The sequence below is a fragment of the Diaporthe batatas genome, assembly GCF_019321695.1.
Source record: "Diaporthe batatas strain CRI 302-4 chromosome Unknown Contig00009, whole genome shotgun sequence".
NCBI classification, from domain to species: Eukaryota; Fungi; Ascomycota; class Sordariomycetes; order Diaporthales; family Diaporthaceae; genus Diaporthe; species Diaporthe batatas.
Genome location: NW_025408556.1, coordinates 173,318 through 196,561, shown reverse-complemented (window position 1 = coordinate 196,561; position 23,244 = coordinate 173,318). Strand labels below are relative to the sequence as shown.

At 27.4% G+C, this 23,244-nt stretch overlaps 3 protein-coding genes across 3 annotated transcripts; 1 reads left to right on the top strand and 2 right to left on the bottom strand.

The window, feature by feature from the left end:
- Positions 1–698: 698 nt before the first annotated feature.
- Positions 699–4,148, bottom strand: KVR01_008274 (uncharacterized protein; the record flags this gene model as incomplete). Its single annotated transcript, XM_044791376.1, has 4 exons — positions 699–2,530; positions 2,587–3,163; positions 3,221–3,963; positions 4,088–4,148. 4 exons carry the CDS (start codon positions 4,146–4,148, stop codon positions 699–701), a joined length of 3,213 nt encoding a protein of 1,070 aa, XP_044643252.1.
- A 3,471-nt stretch (positions 4,149–7,619) lies between these two features.
- On the top strand, positions 7,620–9,272 carry KVR01_008154 (uncharacterized protein; the record flags this gene model as incomplete). The annotated part of the gene is made up of 1 exon (XM_044787269.1): positions 7,620–9,272. The coding sequence occupies one exon, from the start codon at positions 7,620–7,622 to the stop codon at positions 9,270–9,272; it is 1,653 nt and encodes a 550-aa protein (XP_044643132.1).
- Positions 9,273–21,728: 12,456 nt separating this feature from the next.
- Positions 21,729–22,995, bottom strand: KVR01_008192 (uncharacterized protein; the record flags this gene model as incomplete). Its single annotated transcript, XM_044782194.1, has 6 exons — positions 21,729–21,991; positions 22,054–22,345; positions 22,398–22,479; positions 22,533–22,734; positions 22,828–22,902; positions 22,962–22,995. 6 exons carry the CDS (start codon positions 22,993–22,995, stop codon positions 21,729–21,731), a joined length of 948 nt encoding a protein of 315 aa, XP_044643170.1.
- Between the last annotated feature and the right edge of the window lie 249 nt (positions 22,996–23,244).

Genomic DNA, 23,244 nt, shown 5'->3' with positions numbered 1-23,244 from the left:
GCGCTGGAATCTCACCTTTTTATGTGTACATGGTCCATTCGCAGCGGGCCACGTTTGAACAAATCTGTCCCGAGACTCGCCCCGGAATATTTGCCAGCAATGTTGGAAGCTATGCTTGACCACAGTCAGCACAGATAGTGAAAAGCCCCCGGTCTCAGACTGTGCACTTATCACAGCACAGGCCGCCCCATAGTCATGGGGCAACATGCCAAACAGAGGCCGCTGATGGGTTTGGTTGGGGACAACGTAAAACTTGCCTGGGCTGTACCTGGCTGAGTGTTTCACCATTGTGGGGACAGTTGCCAGCAGCCCTCAGCCGCGTTTTATATGGCCATCAGTCATTGTCATTCACGGCCCACAGCCTCGTGCACACTTCATATCGTGGCGGATGCGGAGATCCTGAACTCCGTTCCATATAATCTGCTATACAGACAGGCTGGCCTATCAAACGTCCAGAGCTGGGTTTCATGGTATCACTGGGGGCAAACAACGTGCTGAGGGGTTGTGGGACGAGTACAAATTACACATGGGATCACGGGGTCGCCCCAGGCCCCTGTTTGCCAGCGCCTGCCTCTGGTCGGTCCCCATCTCGCCTGGGCCTCATCTTTTCTCCCACCCCGGTGGCCCGCTTGCCCCTGCAACGCCCCATCTCGGTGCGTGCTTGTCTTCCGGTGAGGACGGGCTGTCAGCCCCGTTCGCTAGGCGTTTTTCAACGCCGCCAGCAGCGAGTTCTTCAGATGTTCGTCATCCTCTGTGGCTCCCCCACCCCCGGCACTTGGCGCCAATGCATCTGTTGTCGTTTGTGCCGTCTCTGCTTGGGACGGGACGCCCGCCTGTGTTTGCTTGGCTGCTTCCTCGGCTGAGGGTGCCGGCTGTGAGGACGTGACAAGCTGTCCTGGCAGTTTCTGGGCTGCCAGTGACGGAGATGCAGCCAATGATGCCACAGTAGGCGTCAACGGCGACGGGGTGGGGGTGGGAGGTGCGGGCATGGTGGGCGGTACGGCTTTGGGCGCTGGGCTCTGAGGTTGAGGCTGGCCCTGCGGCTGGCCCTGCGGCTCATGATGGGGCTGGCTTTGTGGCTGGCTTTGGCTTTGGGGCCGGTGTTGGCCCGCTGCAGCAGCAGTGGCTGGGACTGGAACAGAGGCGGTCGTCGGTGGTCCTGTTGTGCTTGCGGCAGCCGGTCGCGAAACTGCTGCGGCTGTGGATCCAGGAGCAGGTGACCGTGTCTGGACTTGCGGCACTGAAGCCGGACCCGGCCTCGGAGGCAATGCCATTGCTGCCGGCCTCTGTGGTTGCGGCGATGCGTATTGCTGTGCTTGCTGGTGGGACACGGGCTGTGCTTGCTGGTGGGACACGGGCTGTGCGTTTTGTTGCGCTGGTCTTCGCTGGATGGCATTATACTGAGGGTTTGTGGGTGCGCCTGCTTGCTGAAGAGGTCTCTGCGGGTGCACTGGAGCGGGGGCGATGCTCTGGTGATGGGAAGGCGCTTGAGCCGCAGGCCGAGATACAGGGTTCTCTTGTTTCTGGTGCGACAAGGTCGCGTGCGATGGCGCAGGGGCAGCGTGCTGTGGTTGTTGGGGTCGATGCTGCTGCTGCTGCTGCTGGTGATTCTGTTGATATGGTTGATGCTGCTGTTGATAACTCGCTTGTTGTTGTTGCTGGTAGTGCTGTCCGCCCGGCGTGGCCTGGTTCAACCTGGGCGGCACGGCTGCCGGCTGGCCTTGGTTTGCCGTGGTTCCATTCGGATAAGAAGGAGCATAATTGCCCTGCACCCCGCCGCTCGGGTTGACGGAGCCCTGGCGTGCCTGCTCCTCTGCTTCCTTCCTCGCTGCCTGACCTGGAGCCCGGGTTTTAAGCTCCCCCGTCACACACTGCAGGTAGTAGGGCATCTCAGAGTTGGTTTTGAGGAAGAACAGCTTCAGATTGCGGGCCTTGTCCTTCAGCTGCACCTGGGTGCGGTCCTTCAGGATGTCGGAGAGCGTCCCGTTCAGCCCAAATAATTGCAGGATCTGGCTCCAGTGTGGCCCCTTGACCATGTCAAGGCCTTGCATTAATGCCTTCTCCTCTTCGGGCGTCCAAGGTCTCCTGGTGGAGTGTAAGCCTTCCTTGCGAGCATGTGCTGTTGTTGTCTTGGCCACAGCTGCCTGTCGCGCTCTCTCGTACAGGACCGCCGTGGGCAGCGATTGTGTGGGTGGCAGGCTCGATCCGTCTCCTGTTCCGGCCGTGGCTTGCCCGTAGCTGTTAACATCAATAGGCGCCAGCTTCTCGGCGATCAACGACGCAAGCCCGGTAGCTTCGTAGCCCGAGTCCAGGTCCGTCCCATTCGGTCGCCTCTGGCCTGGGAACGCCCCAGTATAGGTGGATGGTGGCTGGACACCTTCCAAGAGCAATGCCTCTTCCTCTCCGGGCTCATTGGGTATCTCAAAGCCGTGTCCCTCGGCATAGTCCACAATGGACTCGAAGTTCGATCGAATGAACGCACTCAGGTTATCTAGGAAGGTCGCGAACTGATATTTGGCCTCGAGTTGCCCTGTCTCACATTAGTCATTCCAGTCGAGAGGACCACAGAGAGATCACCAGACTCACGCCTCTTCTCCTTATCATGCCCTACTGCTTTGAGTAGGTTTCGCCTATCTGTAAATGGGCGTACAAATTCGTCCTCATTGATGCCCGATATGTTGAGATCTGACTCTCTGTAGTACGCCCTCAGTTTCCCCTCCAGCTCTTTGGGAAAGAACTTGTCCATCAGGCTGTTCCTCGTTGATTCCTTGTCCTCCATCACGTTGGCGTAGGCGAGGAAGCTCTGCGTCTTTTGGTCGAGGTAAAGGGCTGATATGTCTTCTGTGATCATTCCATTTTCAGGAATCATGATGTTTAGAAAATAGTCATGGGCAGTAGCCATGGTCGGCCCGCCTGGGCCGTAGAAGCTCGCGCACATGTTGGCAAGATTGGCCATCTGGATTGTCTCCCGGTCTCCAGGGTCGTGAATGTCGAGATCATCCGCGTTGAGGAAGGCAGTGGAATCCGTGAATAGCTTCAGCGTCGCCATGAACGTGGCTCTCAGGGCCACGTAGACCTTGCCGCCCTCAGTCCTTGCGTCACGGATGATCTTGTCCGTGACTTCAGATGGCTGTTGGAAGAGTGCCAGTAGTATTTGAACGGCCTTGAAGGAAGGTTAGAACCAGATGGGCAATCTTTTGCTGTGGCTGCGGGCACTTACAAGACTCCCCAATATCGGCAGGCCCATGGAACGCGAGAAGTACGTCGGGGTTTCGATGAACTTCATCTTCTCGAGCCGCCGACGTGGCGGCGGCAGGGGCGGGGATGAGGTGATGTGGTCAATATCCATGGAATAATCTGCTCCCGCCGTGCCCTTAGTGTCATTAACAGCACCCAAGGCGTTTGCCAGCATCGATTCGAGGTCCCAGCTAGAGACCCCGTCGCCATTTGCCCCCGCCTCTGCAGCCATATCCGCGCTTGCTTCTGCCTCTACCTTTGGGTCGACTTTTTGGACGTCGTGCTCAGGGACATGTTCGGTCTTCTGCTTCTTGTCGGCACCATGTTCCTCGTTGGGTTCAGGTGTTCTTGATCTTTTCGCAGGGGCCAACGAATCGGCAGCAGGGGCGGCAGCAGGAGCGGCAGCAGGCGTGGCAAGAGGAGCAGGTGGAGCAGCCGCAGCCGGGGCGGGAGGGGGTGCGACAGCAGGAATCGCTGAGGAGGTGTTGACAACGGCAGCTGTAGTTGGCATTGCGGGGGCGGCCTCTTGGGCGGTGGATGGTGTATCAGAGGAGCCATTGGTTTCCGACTTGATGGTTTTAGTCAAGGTCGGGCTTCTTGCGGCTTCTTGCGAATGACTGTCCGGGCCCATCCTGCTGATGGCCTCGAGTTGCTGAGGGCCTTCCTCGGCTTTGATGGCGGGCATTGTCGGTTTGGCAGCAGGGTTTTGTTCATTCTTGGGAGTCTCTGCAAGCACAACAGATTAGACATGATGCACGCAAGTAGCACGGTGGTTTCCGACGGGTGTGGTGATGACAATCGCATGTCCGCATGGCCACAGAGGAGAGAGGATGGGCTGCGGCCAACTCACCGCTCCTGGGCTGCGTCGCTAAGGCTGGCGCCGGCGACGCACTCCCTGCAGCGTCCGCCATCTCTTGACCACCTCGCAAATCATCCAGGAGACTACTGCAGGAGAAAGCGGCAGCCGTAAGCGTTGAAGGCCTGGGCGTGGAGGTTGCGCAATGCGTCGCGAGGATCGATGAATGGCTGGTCAGCGGCAGAAAACATTCAATCTGCCCAGAAATGCGACGGGGGGAGGTGCAGGGTGCCCACAAATCCTCTCACCACCTTCCCAAACTAGACACTGGGGCTCCAGAATGGTTCCCTTCTAGCCTCGAAATGGACAGTGGGCTGTGAGATCACCGCAAACCTATTTCTCGGCCTCACCACCTTCAAGCCTCCAAACCAGGTAAGCACCAGCAGGTTTTACTACAAAAAAAGAAGGAGAAGGGGGACAAGAATTTCATACATGTGGAAGCAAGAATAACATCACCCAAAAGTGTTTAAGATTCAACTCCGGCGGAAATGTGCAGGTCACACATGCTCAGCTAACACAGACACGGGGAAGAGATGGGGGGGCACCTGCACAACCACCAAGATCAATCAATCATCCGTAGTCCACCAAGCTTTCAGCGAATCCTGCACGCATCGCTCTGGAGCGGCCGGCGACGCCAAACAGGAATGTGCAAAAAGAATTCCTAGGAGCAAAACATACAGCACCGGGTATTCGCTGGTCGTCACCGACCCAACTACTAATCCAGCGATCAGTGGCTTGACTATGGGAGAGCGGACGGGATCCCGTATTTTCCACTGTCTATGGCCGTATGTGCTTGGGGTAAATCTGTATCTACTTATATAATTGATTCATCATCAATTTAACCCCGAGTCTTCTCCAAGATGATACTAAGGAATAGTACGGGGGAAGCAGCGAAGCTGCAATCCCGCGTCGCGAGAGGTACGGAGGCCACTTGGGCTGATAAGATAAGCAGTGTGCACGGACCCACTGGTTGGTCCTGCGGGCGATCAGCCCATGGCCCTGACAACATCCGACCCTTGAAGTCATTTGTTTTGTGATTGTTTTCCTGAAGTTCGCGGGCCAGATCTCCGGTCGAAATTGCCCACCCGCCTCTTGTGGGTTGTGGGCTGTGGGATTGATTTGATCACTCCATACCAGTTAGACATAAAGTAGATAGGGTTCTTTCATTTGCCTTGAAGTAGAAACATCTCAACCTCGCCATGTACAAGCCCTTCTAGACTACCTCGTCACTTCATCATCAGCAGACTCAAATTCCGTTACGAGGACCCTGGGGTGGTCTGTGTTGTCTTTCTCCGAGCTAATATCTTTTGGTGACCGCCTAGGCACTTATACAGATAACGGTTAGTACGGTTTCAACGCTCAGCCGCGAGTCAATGTGCATCTTTGCATGAGCTCCAAAATAGACTTTGGGTCTTGTGGTTCCATATCGCTCAGTTTTCTGGTTGGACGCTAAACAAGTGCCCAGCCATGAAGAAGAGATGCCCTCCTGCCACACCAACACGCGTTCTGCCAAGCGTTAATTAGGGGGGGTGTCAGCCCTCAAGGCAATAGAACTATTGCTTCGCTTTAGGCAGACCACATCAACATGAAGTGTGCTGATTGCTGACCTCCCAGTGCAAGACGCCCCGGGGCGCTTGGATAGCCCAGAATTGTGTCCTACTAATAACCTCTCAAGCTGGATGGTCTTCTATGGGCGGGCAACGTCGACATTGGACGACCTGAGTATTCCGTCGTGCATACGTACAAGTCGTTTGGAGAGGATGATCCTGTTTTGTACCAGGTGGAAGTGTTCAACGAGCTACCTAGGTAGGACCAGGCCCTGCGTCTTCTTTGGCATGGCGCACGGAATGAATGATCCGTTATGCGAAGATCATTTCAGGCCGTGCGTTACATAGAGTATGTGCGGCCTTGCCCCGGCACTATAGGTGGTATCATCGAGCGAGTATATCCATCAGTAGCTGGCAGGCCCATGAATTTATCACTACCACACAAGACTAAGTAAGGGCTTGCTACAATGGCTGATGGCTATGTTTAGACTGATACGGAATCAGACTTCGAAGCGGGTCCATCAATATAAAGACACCTCCTTCTCTTCCAATTTACTCGAAAATAGGACGGACCAGCTGGGCAGTCAGGGCAAAGACGGCGAGTGCGAAAGTGAGGCCAAGGTTACCTAAAGGTACCGGTAGAGCCGGTAGGGACAACCTGAATTCTCAGGGGGTTAACCTATACTACCCTAGGGTATCTCCATTCCTTAAAAATGAGAAGATGTTGAGTTTGAGATATTGATGGTACATGTGGAGCGACCTTGCCTCTTTACCTAGGTAGATGCAGCGAGTCCTTACCTAGGAAGGTAGTCTTGCAGGGGAGTGCCGGGTCCACGGCCCAGCATGTCGTTGAAAACTTTCCGTGCGAGAGACCTGCAATATGTGATTCATGATACTTGTGACCCATGTCCCAGATATTCTTTCGTAGAAGTGTCAGTGTAAGTGTGCATAACTCATGTTTTCCAACCGCTGCCTGATTCTGGGTCTGAACTAATAAAGCCTGGAATGACCATACACCGGTACAGACATTTGGTGACGGCTGGCAGCTCTCATGTAGATTGTCGGTCAAAGCGAGGATATTACTGTTTCCATCATTCCTAGGATCTCGAAAGATCCCAAAGATCTCGGGGGGGGGGGGGTTATATTACAATTGCTCCCTTAGTAGAAAGTCGTCAAGCAGGTTTCGTTTCTCTGGTTCCGTTTCTACCTAGGTATTCCAAGGTTCCGTATACTTCAAAATCCATACACGGCGCCTTCATACAGTGGCAAGAAATTAAGTCCCAGCGTTAAAAAAATACATCATCCATAATAGTGATAAAACTACGATCGGTGCACGTGGCCTCAGCCTGGCGATGCACAGACAACGCCAAGGGGCAGAAATTCTTGAGTTCATGCTATAGTGGTTACCTACCACGGTAATACCAAGTTCCACTTGCTGTATTTCGGACGACTCTTTATAACCCCATAGCTGGGCTTACCTCGGTAATATGTATTTATTGTACTATTATGTATGACATAACTAGAATCCAAGCCCTTTACAGTTGGCCTGTGTCTATTCTGAAAATTTTCCCTTGGCAGCAAGAGAGCAACCTTGGTACCGTGCAGCACATGACTCCAACCGCATTTTAACTGGGATGGTCTTTTGTGAGAGGACCAGCGTCTGTTCGATTTGGTGTAGAAGTTGTGATTACGAGTAAATCTAAAGGGGGCTTAGAACTTCTAAAGATACACCAGCTCATATTGTAAATAGTAGTATGTTGCGTAGAATGAAAAGAAAGAAAAAATTTAATTGTGCTATAAGAATGGCTTTCATCTGTCAGGAAGACTACAGGATAACTGCAACTCATCACTGGCCTCTCTCTTCAATCCGAGCATCCACACTCCTTCACTCTCATTACGAGCAGTCTTTCTTTCTTGTTTACTTTCTGTTACAGAAATTCTACAGTCTTTCACCCGGTTAAACTTGGCTTTCTGTCACCATGGTTGCCTTTTCGTTCCTCAGAGGCGTCTTTCTCGCCCGCGCTCTTGCAAGTTCCCCAGCTGCAACCGGCGGCGCTCTTCTCCCCGTTCGGTCAGCATCACCAACCTCAGGCTCTGTCAATACATACCTCCCCATTGAAGACATCTCTCCGATCAACATCCCCGCTGACCCCGAGGATGGGATTCGAGACGGACCTGAAAACTTGAGACTACGACTTGTAGTCCCGTCTCCGCCAACTCCAGAGATGCCGGCTCTGGTCAATCGATCCCTGCACCTCAACGGGCAAGACTGGTACTTGACGGAATTGTTCATGACACCAGATAATGCTGCCACTTTCCCCAATTATACCGCAACATCATACAGATGGTATGATGGCCGCCTCCCCAATCCATTTTTCGACGGCTTCCTGATGTCGAATTTGACCCTCCCTTCTCTTGAGAGTACTATGCGCAACTCTCCTCACGACGCGTTCTGGATCGACTGTTTCAGCATTCCTGCCGAACCGCCGCTGAAGGGCAAGATCTTGGACCTGCTGCCAAACATCTTCAGCGCTGCAAGTGAGGTCATTGTCCCACTCGGTCTTAATTCACGGAGCACACTGCCCCTGATTGCGGGCAACGCCGACCTCACCAACACACCCGCTGCTGACCTGGAGGCTGCGATACTTGATATTGATCAGGAACAGTGGGTGAGGAGCATTTGGACATATAAGGAGTCAATGAACGCGAAGCGTTACATATTTACTGATCGCTCGTGGACTGATGGCGCCGCTGCATCAACCAACGAGCCCCAGGTCGCAGATATCCAGTTCTTCAAACGGGTTGCGGAGGGCTTGATGATCTACTCGAAATCACAGAACTGGACTGACTATGAAACTTTTGAAAAACTGCCCAACGTTGATGGGTTGGTCAACATCGGCCTTGACAGGCAGCTTAGCGGTGCGACATATTCAAGGTCTGTGTTCCAGTCTCTCAGCTCTCTCGACCGCCGCTTTGTCGAGAGCGACAAGAACTTTTTCTGGGGGTTATATGGCGCCATCACGGAGCAAGCAGTCCCTGAAGGCCGCAGTTCTACTCTCTCGGACTTATATGGATTCTTCTTTGAAGTCTGTGAGACGAAGAACGACTTCTCTTTCATATATACCACAGCTGAGCGGTCGACCATACCTGGGAAGACCTTCTATCCCGCGCAAGGCCAAATTCACTCAATCTTGACGTGGGCAACCGATGGGAACTACCAAACTGCAAATATTACTGATGAGGGGATCAAACTTGACGGCATGGTCACTCTTGAACAGAAGACTGCCCTCGGCCAGCGTGGCCAGAATTTTATTGCGGACTGGTTCGCCTCAGGCATCCCCGAAAACGCTGGGAACGGCGGCAATGCCTCAGTTGTTAGCAAGGTACTCAAGATCATCCAGATGATTGGTTTTACCGGAAGCGGGGATCCCATATTCACCGAAGACGGTATATTCTTCCCGCAATGGGTCGTTCCCAGCAGCAACGCCGTTGATATACCCACAGTCTTAGTGACCTCCCAGCTTGGGTGGCCGTTTGGAAGCCCTGGTTTCGCAAAGGTGAAGGGCCAATACGTGCCTGGTGCATTCATCGGGCACGTTGCGGCCCAGGAAGCAAGAACGATTCTTATGTGACCGTTCTTCACGGTGATCTGGTTCGTTCTTCTTCGCTAGGTTTTGCTACGCGCTTTCAGCTCAAGTTGCCTAGTATGAGAAAGCGTTATAAAGCGGGTCCACTTTTACGGTCACTAAAATACCTAGGTATTATTCTAGAATTCCACTATAGAGAAAAGTATATAAAAGTTATATTAATTAAATAATTTAATTATAAAGATATTTACTTTATATATAATATTTAAAAGTATATATATAGTTTAACTTTTATTTTATATATATTTAAAATTATATATAATATTTTTATATAATAATAAATATTTAAAATTTAATATTTAAAAAGAATATAATATTAATAATCCCTTTAAATATAAGGTTAAAAGACTTATAATTATAATTTTTAACTAATTTTTATTTAATTATTTTATTATATTATAACTTAATTTAGTTTTAGTTTTATTTAAGTTTTTTTAAGTTTTATAAAAGTTTTTATTTTTATAAATATAAACTTTAATTTAAAACCTTTAAGTTTAAGTTTAAGATTCTTATAGATTTTAATATATTTTAAATTAAATTTATAATCCTTTAACTTTTTAGAAATATATTAATTATTTTAAATAATAATAACTTTTCTTTAAAGTAGAGGTCTACTTTTATATAGTTATAAACTTAGTTATTAATAGCTATTTTTTTTATTTATAATAGAGCTATTAGAACTATAAACTTAAATATTATATATAGTAATAGAGTATAGTTACCTTACCTAAAGGTTATCTCTTAGTTTAATAGTGTGGTAGGTTAAGTAATTACTTTTAAATAGTTTTACTTAATAGGTATTTATTTATAAAGTAGAGTTAGAACCCTAGTTAGAGGAATAATAGCTTTTATTTTTACTTATTTTAATTAACTTAGAAGGTTTAAGTTATATAGTAACTTTATATATAGTGTTTAATAATATTAAGACTAGCTTATAGTTTATAATAGCTTTAACTTTTAATAGATTAATTTATATTAAGGTTAATAGTATTAATTTAAACTAATTAAATATAGTTTAATATATTAGTATAAGAAGGTATCTTTTAATAATAAATAGTATTATAAATATAAATTATAAAGTTATTATAAAAGTTTTATATAATAAACTTAGTTAAGTTAATCTTTAAAAGATATATTATATTTTATTTTTTAAGACCTTAATTATTTACTTTTAGTTTAATAATAGAATTAAAAATATAAATAGTTTATAATATTAATAATAATAGTTATAATATAATAAATATTTATAATTTTAATTTTATAATATATAAATAAAATTAAAATATTATTTTAATAATAATATTAATTAAAATATTATAAAAAAGTTATATAATAAAATTAAATTTAAAAATAATTATTATATAAATAAATTATATTAAAAGTTTAATTAAAATAAAAATATAAACTATTTATATTTTTTAATTTAATTAAATTTATTATATAAAGGTTTCTTTAATATTTTATAATTTATATTTATAATATTATTTACTATTAAAAATATTTTATATATTAATATATTAAATTATATTAAATTAATTTAAATTAATATTATTAATTTATTAATAATTAAAATTATTTTAAATTATAAATTATTTAATTTAATATTTATAAATAGTATATATAAATATTAAATTTATTATATAATTTAAGTTATATATAAATAGAAATTAATTAAAATAAATAAAATAATTTCTTTTAAAGATTTTAACTTTATTTGAATAAATATTTATTTATTAACTTTATAAATAAAATTATTTAAAAATAATTATTAAATTTATTATATTTTAAATTAAAATATAGTTTTTAAATAAAATAATTATACTTTATTATTTAAATTTATAATTTTAATAATTTTATAAAAGAAATAATTATTAATAATTAAATTTATAATTATATAAAAATATATTTTAAAAATATGAAAAATAATAAGTTTAATTTAAAGTATATTAAAATTTATAAAATATTTATATTAAAACTTAAAATATAAAGCTTTAATTTTTTAAAGATAAAAATTTAAAAACTTAAAAGAGATTTAAATTAAATTAAATTAAATTAAATTATAATAAAATAAAATAATTAAATAAAACTTAATTAAAATTTTAAAATAATAAATTTTTAATTTTATATTTAAAAAAATATATATTAATATAATATTAAAATTTAATATATAATTAATATTTTAATAAATTTTATTTATAATAATATTTTATTAACTTTTATAATAAATATAATAAAGTATAATTATATTTATATATAAATAGATAGATATAATATAGAGAATTAATTAATTATTAACTAATATTAATTAATAAATATATAAATTATATTTTTAAACTTATTTTAAAGATTATAAATAAACTTTTAATTATTAAACTTTTTTTTATATTATATATAAATATAATATAATTATATTTTAATTTATATATTATAATTAATAATTATAACTTTATATATTATAAAGATATTAAAGTTTTTTTATTTTATTTATTTTATATTAAAATAATTAATAAAAGTTAATATATTAATTATTTATTTTTAATTATTTAAAATTAATAAAATTATTAATAATATTATTAAATAAAGTTAATAATTTATTAATATTAATATTAAATAATAATAATTATTTTTATAAATAATATATTTATAATTATAAAGTTAAATATATTTTTTTATAAAATAATTATTAATAAAGTTAATAATTAATTATATAATTTATATTATATACTTTATTTTATTATTATATTTTAAATTTTAAAATTAAAAAAGTTAATACTTTAATAATAAATATTATAAATATTATAATTTTATATATATAAATAAATTTAATAATTTTATAACTTTTTTATATTTATTTTATTTTTATTATATTTTATTTTTAAAATTAATATATATTTTTATTTAATTATAAATAATATAATAAATTAAATATTAAATACTTTTTAATAATATAATAACTTTAATTAAAATTAATATAATTACTTTTACTTTTATAACTTAATTACTTTATTATTAATAATATTATTACTTAATAAAATTCTTTAAACTTTAATAAAAACTTTTAAAATAATTTTTATTTTAAATACTTTTAAATATTATAACTTTAAGTTTAATTTTTATCTTTTTAATTTATTATAAATAAATTCTTTATAATATATTTATAATTTATTAACTTTTAAATAATAATAAAATATTTATTAAATTAAGTTATTTAAAAAAGTATAATATATTAAAATATAAAAATAAAAGTAATATTAAACTTTTAAAAAATAAATTTTTAAGATTTTTCTTTAAATATTAATTATATATATAAATATATATATTTAATAAAAGTTAATATATTTAAAGTAAAAGAATTATTATTATTAAAATATAATTATATAATATAAATAATATTTTATAAAATAAAAATTATAATTTAAAGTTTAATTTAAAATATAATAATATAATTATTTATTTAATATTTATAATTATATTATTTTAATTATAATAAATTTTTAAAATAAAATATATTTAACTTTTAATTTAAAATTAATTTATTATTTACTTTATATTTATTTTAAAATATTTAATTTAATTATTTTATTAAATATTTAATAAAATATTTAATATATTATTATAATAATTTATTATTTTTTATTAAACTATATAAAAGATATTAAAAAAGATAATTAATAATATATAAATAACTATTTTATTTTTTAATTAAGTTAAATAATTTAAATTATTTTTATTATAAATATATTTAATTATTATTAAAAATATTTAATTTTTAAAAGTTACTTTTTTATTAAATAACTATAAATAACTTATTAATTATTATTTTATAAATAATTATAAATATTTTATTTATTATTATTTTATAAATAATAATTAAATATATTATTTATTTAATATTTATTTTATAGTTATTTATCTTTAAATATTTTTATATTAATTTATATTTAAAATATTTTATAAAATATTTTATTTAATATATTTATAATTAATTATATAACTTACTTTATAACTTAATTTTATTAAACTTTTATATTAATTTTTATATAAATATTTTATAATTAAAATTTATTAAAGTAATTAATTAATTTAATTATATATATAATTTTAATATTTTTAATTTAAAATAAAATTAATATATTTTAATATTTTTAATTATTTTTTTAACTTTTTATTTTATAATAATATATATAATAAATTTAAACTTTAAATAAATTAATATTTTTAATTTTTATATAAAATAATAAAAGTTTTAATTTTATTTTTTAAATAAAAATATTATTTATATAAATATTAATTATTTTAAAATATATATAAAATCTTTTAATAACTATTATATATTATTTAATTATTAATAAAAATACTTTTTATTATTATTTAAATTTAAAAATTTTATTTTATTATTAATATATTAAATTAATATATAAGAATTATTAAATTTTTTAATAATAAAATAAAATTTTATTAATATTTTAAAAATAATTTTTATTAAATAATTTATTATTATAAATATATATAACTTTATTTATATTTTTTAAAGTTAATTTATAAAACTATAAAACTTTAAATAATTATTTTAAAATTTTTATTAAATTTAAATAATAAAGTTTATTTTTAATAATAATAATTAAAATAAAGTATTTTATTAAATTTAAAACTTAATATTTATTATATTTTAATAGAATATTAGATTATTTAATAAATTTAAATTATTATTAAGTTATATAAAGTATATTAATAAATATTATAATATTTTATTAATTTTATTAAAATATTTATAATTTTAATAATTTTATTAATTTTATTTAAATTATATTAATATAATAATTATAAATATTATAATATAAATTATTATAAATATTATAATATAAATTATTATAATAATAATTATTATTTTAATTAATATAATAATTATTAAAAGTTTTATATTAATAATTATAATAAATTTAATTATTATAATAAATATTTAAATAATAAAAATAAGTTTTATAATATTTAATAATATAATTATAATAAAATTAATAATATTATATTAATATAAAACTTTATTTTAATTATATTTATATAATATATTTTAATTTTAATAATAAATATAAATTTATTATTTAATTTTAATAATAATATTTTATAAATAATATTTTATTAATAAATAATTATTATAAAACTTTAAATATTAAAAATATTAAATTTATTTATAATAATTATAAAGTTATTTTTTTAATAATATTTTTATTATTTAAATAAAAATAATATTTATTTAAAATTAAAGTTTATTTTAATAATATTAACTTTATTAAAGTTATATAAAATTTACTTTTTTAAAAGATATTATTATAAAATATTTAAAAATAATAAATATTATTATTATAAATAATTTTATATATTTATATATTAAAATATAAAATATTATTAATAATAAAAATATTAAGTTTTATTTTAATAATATTAATTAATTATTTATAATATATTTATTTTTAATAAATTTATATATTATTAAAAAGTAATTTTTAAATTAAAAATAATAAATTATATAATATTAATAATATTAAAATATTTTTTAAATTTAATAAATTTAAAATTTTATTTTTATATTATTAAAATAAAATAAATAAAATATTTAATATTATTAAAATATAATATAAATATTTAAATTATTAAAAATAATTATTTATTTATAAATTATTTATTAAATATAAATTAATAAAACTTTAAAATATAATAATCTTATATAAAATTAATATAATTATATTTTAAATAATTATAATTTTAATATTTTTATTATTAAATAAAGTATTTAAATTAATAATTTAAAAATTATTTTAATTTTATTTAATAATATTAAAATTAAATTAAATAATATATATAATTATAAATTATATTAACTTTTAAAAATTAAATTTTATTTTTATTTTTATATTTAATTATTATAAATATTATATTAAATATTAAAATTTTTAAATTTATAATATTTTTTAATTTTAATTTTAATTTTAAAAGTAAATAAATATATTTATTTAAAAATATTTATAATTATAAAATATTATTCTTTTAAATATAAAGTTAAAAATTTATAATTATAATTTTTAATTAATTTTTATTTAATTATTTTTATTATATTATAATTTAATTTAATTTTTAATTTTATTTAAACTTTTTTAAATTTTATAAAACTTTTATTTTATAAATATAAACTTTAATTTAAAACTTTTAAACTTAAATTTAAGATTTTTATAAATTTTAATATACTTTAAATTAAACTTATAATTTCTTAATTTTTTAAATATATTAATTATTTTAAATAATAATAACTTCTTAAAGTAAAAGTTTATTTTTATATAATTATAAACTTAATTATATAATAATTATTTCTTTTTTTATAATAATAAGTTATTAAAATTATAAACTTAAATATTATATATAATAATAAAATATAGTTACTTTATTTAATTATCTTTTAATTTAATAAATTAAGTAATAACCTTTTAATAATTTTATTTATAATATAATAAAGTTAATAAATAAGTATTTATTTATAAAATAAAATTAAAACTTTAATTAAAAATAATAACTTTTATTTTTATTTATTTTAATTAATTTATATTTAAATTATATAATAACTTTATATATATATTTAATAATATTAAAATTAATTTATAATTTATAATAATTTTAACTTTTAATAAATTAATTTATATTAAAATTAATATATAACTTAAATTAATATAATTTAATATATTAATATAAAATATTTTTAATAATAAATAATATTATAAATAATTATAAAATTATTATAAAAGTTTTATATAATAAATTTAATTAAATTAATTTTTAAAAATATATATATTTATTTTATTAAAATTTTAATTATTTACTTTTAACTTAATAATAAAATTAAAAATATAAATAATTTATAAAATATTATTTATTTTATAATAAACTTTAATAAAATAATTAAAACTTTTATTATATTTAATATTATTAATTAAATTATAATTATTATTAAATTTTAATATAAAATTTTATTAATAATATTTATAATATATTTTAAAATTATTATAAAATATTAAAATTATTTTAATAAATATTAAATTTAAAATAATTTTTAATATTATTACTTTTATATAAAATAAAAATATTAATATTAAATCTTTAAACTTTAATTTAATTTTAATTACTTTATATAATAATATAATTATAATAATAATTATAAAATTAAATTTTAAATTATTTAAATTTAAAGATATTATAAAATATTTTTAATATAATTTATTTTAATTAAATTAAAATATTATTTAATATTAAAATATTTAATAAAGTTTTTAATTATTAAAATAATATTTATATTTATAATAAATTTAATTTATATTATTAAGTTTTATAAATTAATAAAATTCTAATTTAAATTATAAAAAAGTAAAAATTAATTAATATATTTAAAATTAAATAATAAAATTTTATTAATTAATAATTAATAATATATTAAATTTAATTATTATTATTATTTATTTTTATATAAAATAAAAGGTTTTTAATAAATTTATAAAAGCTTTATAAATAAAAATATATAAAAAATTAATAAAATATATTTCTTTATTTTATATATTTTTATAATTTAATATATTATTTATAATATTAAAAAATTATTAATTTATAATTATTTAATAAATAAATTATTTTAAATAATTATTTATTTTCTTTATAATTAAATTTAATTAATATTATATAATAAAAGTTATTATAATTATTAATATTTTTATTTTTTTATTAATTTTTAATTTATTTTATTTATTAAAATTAATTTATAATTATAAAATTATTAAAACTTTAAATACTTTAAAATTATATTAATAAATTATTATAATTATTAATTTATATTTAATATTTTATAAATTATTTTTAAAAATATAAAATATTTTATTATATATTTATTAATAATATAATTATTTTTAATATATTTAAAAATATTATAAATATTTATTTATTATTTTAATTTTATTTTTAATAAAAATATATTAATTTTATTTAAAATTATTTTTAATTATTTATTAATTAATTATTTAATTTTATATTAATTTATTTAATTTATTTATTATAAATATATTAAAAGTTTTAAAACTTTAAATTCTTTTAAATATTTAAATTTTAAAATATATTTAAATATTATAAAATTTTATATATAATAATTCTATTATATATAAATCTTTAAAGTCTTTTAAAAGTATAAAATTATTCTTTTATTATTAAATAAATAATTAATTATATTAAATAAATAATAAAAATAAATATTTAATTTATATTAATTTTATTAAATTTAATTTAACTTATAAAAAATTACTTTTTAATATTTTTAAATTTATATATATATAAAGTTTTACTTTTATTATATAATATTATATAAACTTTTATTTTTAAATTAATAATACTTTTAATATAATTTAATATTATAGTTTTTATTTAAAAATAATATAATATTTACTTTTAAATAAAATATACCTTTATAATTATTAAATTTATTATATTTTTTATTATTTATTAAAATTAAAATTTAATTATAATTTTTAAAATTTAAAGTAATTTATTTTATTTAATTTATTAAATATTTATATATTATATTTTACTTTTAAATTACTTAATTATTATCTTTATAAATTATAATATTATATAATATTATTAAATAAATAATATTAAATATAATTTTAATAAATTAATTTAATTATTATTTTATTAATATTAATATTAATTTAAATAAATATAAACTTTAAATTTATTATTTAATAAACTATTTTAATTTTATATTTAATATTTATTTTAATTAAAATATTTAATAATATTATTATTAAAAATACTTTAAAAGTTTATTTTAATTTTATTTAAAATAATTATATATTATATATTATTTATTATTAAAATATAAATAAATAATTTTTATTAATATTTTATTAAAGTTTATAAATATATTTTTTTATAATTAAATTATTAATAATTTAATTATTAATAATTTAATTATAAAATTAATATTTATTTATTTAATAATTATATTTATTTATTTAATTTTATTAATTATTTATTTAATATTAATTTTTAAATAACTTTTTATAATAAATACCTTTTAAATTAGTATTAAAAGACCTTATAATATAATTTCCTTCTTTAATTTTAATACTTTTAATATAAGCTCCTTCTAATATATTTTTAGTATATTTTAACTTTTAGTACTCTTTTACTTTTACTTTTACCTTTACTTTTATTTTACTTTTTTTACTATTTAATTTATATATATTTAAATATTAATTAAGTATTTAAATATTAATTAATATTAAAAGTTAAAAGTTAAAATAAAAATAAAGATTATATTCTTTTAATCTTTAATACCTTTTTAACTCTTTAATACTCTAAACTTTTAACCTTTAATATTTAATTAATATTTAAATACTTAATTAATACTTAAATAGTTTAGAAAAAAGTATAAATTATTAAATATATTAAAATATATTAAAGGGTTTATATTAAAAGTTTTAAAAATTTAAAAATTTTAATTAAATATATTATTTTATATAAGCCTTATATATATAAATCTTTATATTAAATAAATAGTTAATAAAAATTAAATAAATAAATATAATTATTAAGTAAGTAGATATTAGTTTTTAATTATATTTATAATAATTAATTATAAATTAATTATTATTAAAAATAATAAAAATATTATTTTAATTTTAAACTTTAAATATATATTTTATTTAATTAATTAATTATTATATAATTATAATAATAAAATTAAAAATATTTATATATTCTTTAATATTTAATTTAAAAATAATTAATATTTATAATAATAAATATTATTTTAATTATAATTATATAATAATAATCTTTAATAATATTTATATAAAAGAAGAAATATAAAATTAAAATATATATAAAGTATTATTATTAATATAAAGTATAATATAAAGATAATTAAAATTATTTAAAAATCTTTAATTAATTTAAACTTTTAAAATTTATATATATTATTATTATAAACTTTATAATTACTTTATTATTAATATTTTTAATAAATACTTTATAAAGTTTAAAAGATTTTAACTTTTAATTTAATAATATTAATTATATATAAAATATTAAAATATATATTTTAATATTTAAATATATAATTTATATTATTAAAATTAAATAATTATTTTAATATATTAATTATTATTAAGTAATTAATTATATTTTAAATTATTATTTTAAATTAAAATATTAAATTTTTTATATTTTAATAAAGTTTATAAAAGCTTTTAAAATATATTTTTAAATAATAATAATTTATTATTCTTAAATAAATAAATAATTTAAATATAAAATTAAAATATAAAATTAATATTTTATTATTATATTATTAAATATTTTAATTATAATTAAATTAATATATTTTTAATTTTATAATAAAATTTAAATAAAGTATATTTATATATTTTAAAGTAAACTTTTATAAGTTTTATTTAAATTTAAAATTTTAAATTTATTAATAAATTAATAAATTTTAAATTTTTTATAAATTATAAATATTTAATTTATTTAAAAATATTTATAATAAAATATTTAATTAATTATAAATATAATTATTTTAAATAATAAAATTTAATATAATATTTAATATTAATAGATTAAATTTAATATTAATAATAAAGTTTACTTTAAAATAAATAAAGTTTATAAGTTTTTAAAAACTTAAAATATTAAATTAATAACTTTTTAAAAGGTTTTTATTATTATTATTAAAATTTCTTTATTAATATATTATTTAAATTTTAATAAGAATAAAGATTATATAAATTTAATTATTTTTATTTAATATTTTTATTATATATAGTTTATAAAAATTAAAATTTAATTAATAAATTTTTATATTTTTATTTATTAAATATATTAATTTATTAATTAGAAAAAAATTTTAAAATTAAATAAGTATTTAATTAATAATTATTTAATAAAATAAATAAATATTTAATTTAATAAAAAATATAATTTAAAGTATAATAAATAAAAGATAAAATATAACTTTAAATATATTAAAGAATTAATTAAAGTTTAATATTTATAAAAATTTTATTTAATTATATTATAATAAAAATAATAAAATATTATATTTTTTTATACTTTTAATATTTATAATAAATATAATAAAATATAATTATATTTATATATAAATAAATAAATAAAATATAAAGAGATAATTAGTTAATTATTAATTAATATTAATTAATAAATATATAAGTTTATATCTTTAAGCTTACTTTAAAATTATAAATAAACCTTTTAATTATTAAATCTTTCTTTTATATTATATATAATTTTACTTTTATTTTATATATATTTAAAGATATATATAATACCTTTATATAGTAATAAGTATTTAAAATTTAATATTTAAAAGAATATAATATTAATAATAATAATTATAATATATAAATAAAGTTAAAAGTATTATTTTAATAATAATATTAACTAAAATATTATAAAGGAATTATATAATAAAATTAAATCTTTAAAAATAATTACTATATAAATAAATTATATTAAAAAGTCTAATTAAAAATTATCCCTTTAAATATATATATATATATATATATATATATATACTAATAAAACTCTTATTAAATAAATATTATAACCTTTATTTAAATATATAACTATTAACTTTAAAAAACTTAAAATAAAAATAATTTATAATATACTACCTTTAAAACTTTTAATAAAGTATTAAAACTCTTAAAAAGTTTTAAAAGTAATTTATAAAAGATAAAAGAAAGGTATAATAATTTTATTCTCTTTTAAATCTATACTTTTATTACTAATAACTATTAACTCTTTAATAATATAAAAAATATAATAAAAATAAAGGAAAGAGTAAATTTAAAGTTTCTTTTAAAAGAACTATAAGAATATATATAAAACTATTAAAGACTTTATATATAAGTTTTAAACTATTAAAAAAATTATATAATATAAAGGAAAAATATAGTATAGTTAAAGCCTTTTATACTATATATAAATATAATATAGTTATACTTTAACTTATATATTATACTTTTATTAATATTTAATTATAATATTTAAATTTTATTTAAATATTAATTTTAAATATAATTATATATTTATATTAAAACTATCTCTTTTAAATAAATATTTAAAGATTATATATTAAAAGGTTTTAATTTATATATTTTAAATATATATAAAATAAAAATAAAACTATATAAATTTAAAAATTTTAAATATTTATTATTATATAAAAATATTATATATATATTTAAATATATATAAAATAAAAGTAAAACTATATAAGCTTAAGTATTTAAATTTAAGTTATATTTTAATAGAATATTATAATTTAATATTATTCTTAAATATAGCATTGACCTACTTGAGCGGTTTATCTATCCTTCAATATTCCACTCACGCCTTTCCTGCCCAGACCTTAGTGAGGAATTCTCCCATTTCGTGAAGTTCACATGCCGGGAACAGTTGGTTGAACTCGTCTGAAATATCCCAGGCCCCGTTGACACTGCTCAGCAGGAATCCGATGGGTACCTCTGTCAAGAAACCAGCGAGCTGCTCATCCGGGACGGCCTGGTGCTTTTGCTTCAGGGTCCACGACGTCTTCAAAACACCAGCCTCCAGATCTTCTAGTTTCACTTTGTCGACAACGAAAGGACGGCCTGTGTTGTTCTGAGCTCTATGTGTCGGGACTGATTCTGAGCAGAGAATGGAAACGACATACCTCGGATCTTCTCACCAAGCTTGATTACTTGCGAGAAAGCTACACGGTTGCCTCTAATTCCACCGATTTCTGGCCACTCTCCCTCATAGTCAACGGCTCTCGCGACCATTGAGGCAAGGTCAGCGGCCGCAGTGAAGGTAATTACGGCATCTTCATGGCCATCGACCGCAATTGCTCGACAGTTCTGCAGATCAAAGACGGTGTCCAGAGGGTCGACGTGCCTGGCGGTCTTATAGGGAGACGCAAGATAGTCTAAGAACAGGCCTGGTTGGAAGAGGGTATACTCAAGGAGCTTCGACAACAGTTAGAATGCACGCAATAGGTATGTGAATGGAAAGTCTCACTTTCTCGTTCTCGTTGACCTTTCTCAGGTAGTTCCGGACCTCTTCCTTTCCTATCCACCAAGGCATGTGAATTGTCCCAGCACTAATCAACACATGGTCAACAAAGACGAAAAGTATAGATGAGGATACTCCTACCTCCCGTATTCGCTCGGAGCGAAACGTCTGACACCTGCAGCGATAGCAGCATCAATTAAATTCTTCTGCGACTGGTTGGCCGGGTCTGCAAGTAGCTGGACAAAGGACAGGAGAGTGTGTACTCCTTTTAAGGATGCCGACAGGTCTGGTTTGTTGTCGTAGCTAACAACGCGCCAGTGAACCATCGACGGAATTCCATTTGCTGGACGAGGCTGTAACCATTGTTATTTGAGCACCCATGTATTCGGCATTGCGGCTTAGGCAAGGAGAAGAAGTAGTGAGTTTGGCGAACTACTAACAGCCCTGCTTAAAACAGTTATTTCGTGCTTGTCTGCTGCTAGTAGAGCATCTATCACCTCTCTGGCAACCTCTGTTGGTTATATTGGTCAGAACACCCCGAATTAATGTCCCGGAATCGCGTGTACTCACGGCCAGAGCCACCAGCAATGGCGACCTTTACCATTATGGTGCAATTTGAATACCTAGGTAGAATGACAGTACCCGATGGTATGCTTTGTGCTTTTCCGACGGCTGCAGAGGAACTTCCATTGCTGCGGAAATTGAAGACCTGAGGTTGATCTTATACGCTCGCTATAGGGTGTAAATTTTACACCGCGGCGGGAGTGGTGTTCATTTATTAATGATTGTTTCCGCCATGGTGTACAGCCAAGCTCCGCGGCGGAATGACTACTTAAGTAAGCAATGTAGAGGG